Below are 2,283 nucleotides of genomic sequence, written 5' to 3'. Positions count from 1 at the left end.
AAAAGTATCCCATTTCGTATCTTTGACGACGAAAAGTACTTTAAGAAACTCATACACCCTTACGAAAAAATGTTCGACCTTAAAATAAATTCTAAAAAATATTGTGGACAAAATTGGGTTTGCGGCAGGACAAACAAAAAGTATTATAGCTGAAAATTTAAAAAAGAGGCTTATTTGCCTTAAAATGGATGTGGCGACAAGACAAAATCCCTATATATTAGGCATTAATGCGCAATACATCGATGGATATAAAATAATTATTCATACCTTGGGAATGGTGGAATTAAGAAGCAGACACACCGGAGAAAACTTAAAGCAAGAAATCCTTAATTGCTTGGACCAATTTAAAATCGAAATTCGCCAGATTTATTCCAGCACCACTGATAATGGAGCCAATGTAATAAAAACATCGAAGTTGCTTCAAATATCCCAAGGTCAAGTTCAGGTAAGATATGTTTAGAAGTCCTTAGAAATTTAGAGTTTAGGAATCATTAAAAAGATTTAATATACATATAATTAATACTGATAAAAAATTTTCTTCCCTCAGAACAATCCAAATGATGACTCCGATTCCAATGACGTAGATGATGATGGGTATGATGAAGTGCACAATACCCTCAAATCAACTATGGCTGTGGTTAGATGTGCAGCACACACCCTCCAGTTAGCAGCATACGATGGCATTAAAACAATGCAAACTAACATTGAAAGCTGTAGAAAAGCCGTTAAATCTCTCAGATGCATTCTCCGCGGTACGAGCAACGTGCCGATATTGGATAAGGCAACACGTTGAAACTCAACATATATGATGCTTAATTCCTTACTTAACGTAAAGAGCTATATTGAGGAAAATGACACAAATATGCCAGATGTTGACTGGGGCTTTGTCAACGCATTTTTACAGACATTCAAACCACTTGTGGATTGTACTACTAAATTGCAAGCAGAACAGTATGTTATTGGGGATTTTTATAGAGACTGGCTAACTTGCGAACTGGAACTACAGGAACTAATTTCAAGCCAATACGATTACGCTTCGACTTTACTAAGAACGGTAAAACAGAGGAAAGCCGTGCTTTTGCAAAATGAAGCATTTTTATCAGCGATTTATGTCGACCCTAGGTTCAATTTTTTACATTCGCCATATTTGAACCAAACTCAAAAATACAAAGCAGTGGTAAGTGCGCTAAAAACATGTATATTTAAGATTCATATTAATATTACTATGCCTATGTACATATGTATGTATATGCGAAGGACAATATTAGCTACATACTTTGCATTTTATTCATTATTTTCAGGAACACCTTCTTAATACATTCGAAGCTATTCAAGAATTAGCTGGAAATCCACCCAACAACGAAGAAGCGGGTGAAATTGAAGCACCAACAACAAGCCAGAGCAGACCTTTTTTCAGGTTGAATAACCAACTTGACAGATTACTAAGCAGTTACGCAGCAGTCACATTACAAATAAATTTAAAGCAAAAATTAGAAAATCTTGCTTATACGCAAAGGGTCCCATTTGAAGCTGATATCCTTGAATATTGGAAAGCTCGTTCTATAAATGATAACGACATTGGACAGTTAGTACAAGTCGTACTCGCTGTTCCTTCAACACAAGTTTCCGTTGAAAGGGCATTTAGTGCTCTAGGCACAATTTTAACGAAATTGCGAACACGACTCTCGAAAGAAACTTTAAACAATCTATTAATAGTTAAATTAAATAATGATATTCTAGACAAAGTATCATATATAGACTAAACTTATAATATGTGCACATTTAAACAATTAAATAAATTAGAAACTAAGTAATTCGGCTAAGTAACTATGTTACATATGTATAAATGAGAATATAATATTTATAAAAATCATTTTTTGTCTTTTATTTCATAAATGAGTAGGACATTAACATTTTCAAATTAATAATCCTGGTTTAGTCCCCATACATATGTGTGTATGTAGTATAATACAAACTACTATTTGGGGTGTTAAACAGTATTTGATAATTAAGGCTGGTCCATATAGAACTTTCGCTTTGACTGTGTAGTTAGCGTTGGTTTGATAGAACGCAGCTTGGCAGATACTACTTTGGCCACTAAATTAACATATTAACGAAAGATAAATTAAGACTTCATATCAATAATTGCATGAAAAATTATATTTCTTGCCCTCATTTGATTAAAAGGAAAAAACATTTCATATAATTTTATTTATTTGCAACAGCTGGCGACCGACGCACGCGCTTTGTGTTGGCCTTAGCGTTGCCAAATTTTGGTTATTT

The 2,283-nt window shown here is 33.8% G+C and overlaps 2 protein-coding genes across 2 annotated transcripts; both read left to right on the top strand.

Moving 5' to 3' along the window:
• Positions 1-184: 184 nt before the first annotated feature.
• LOC118749045 lies at positions 185-793 on the top strand. The gene is made up of 2 exons (XM_036483835.1): positions 185-445; positions 548-793. The coding sequence occupies exons 1-2, from the start codon at positions 185-187 to the stop codon at positions 791-793; spliced, it is 507 nt and encodes a 168-aa protein (XP_036339728.1).
• Positions 794-808: 15 nt separating this feature from the next.
• LOC118749044 lies at positions 809-2,012 on the top strand. Its single transcript, XM_036483834.1, has 3 exons — positions 809-1,177; positions 1,302-1,371; positions 1,999-2,012. Exons 1-3 carry the CDS (start codon positions 809-811, stop codon positions 2,010-2,012), a joined length of 453 nt encoding a protein of 150 aa, XP_036339727.1.
• The last annotated feature ends 271 nt before the right edge of the window (positions 2,013-2,283 follow it).

Source organism: Rhagoletis pomonella, unplaced genomic scaffold (assembly GCF_013731165.1).
Source record: "Rhagoletis pomonella isolate Grant_MI unplaced genomic scaffold, Rhpom_1.0 Rhpom_scaffold_00014, whole genome shotgun sequence".
NCBI classification, from domain to species: Eukaryota; Metazoa; Arthropoda; class Insecta; order Diptera; family Tephritidae; genus Rhagoletis; species Rhagoletis pomonella.
This window is presented reverse-complemented; position numbering and strand designations above follow the sequence as displayed.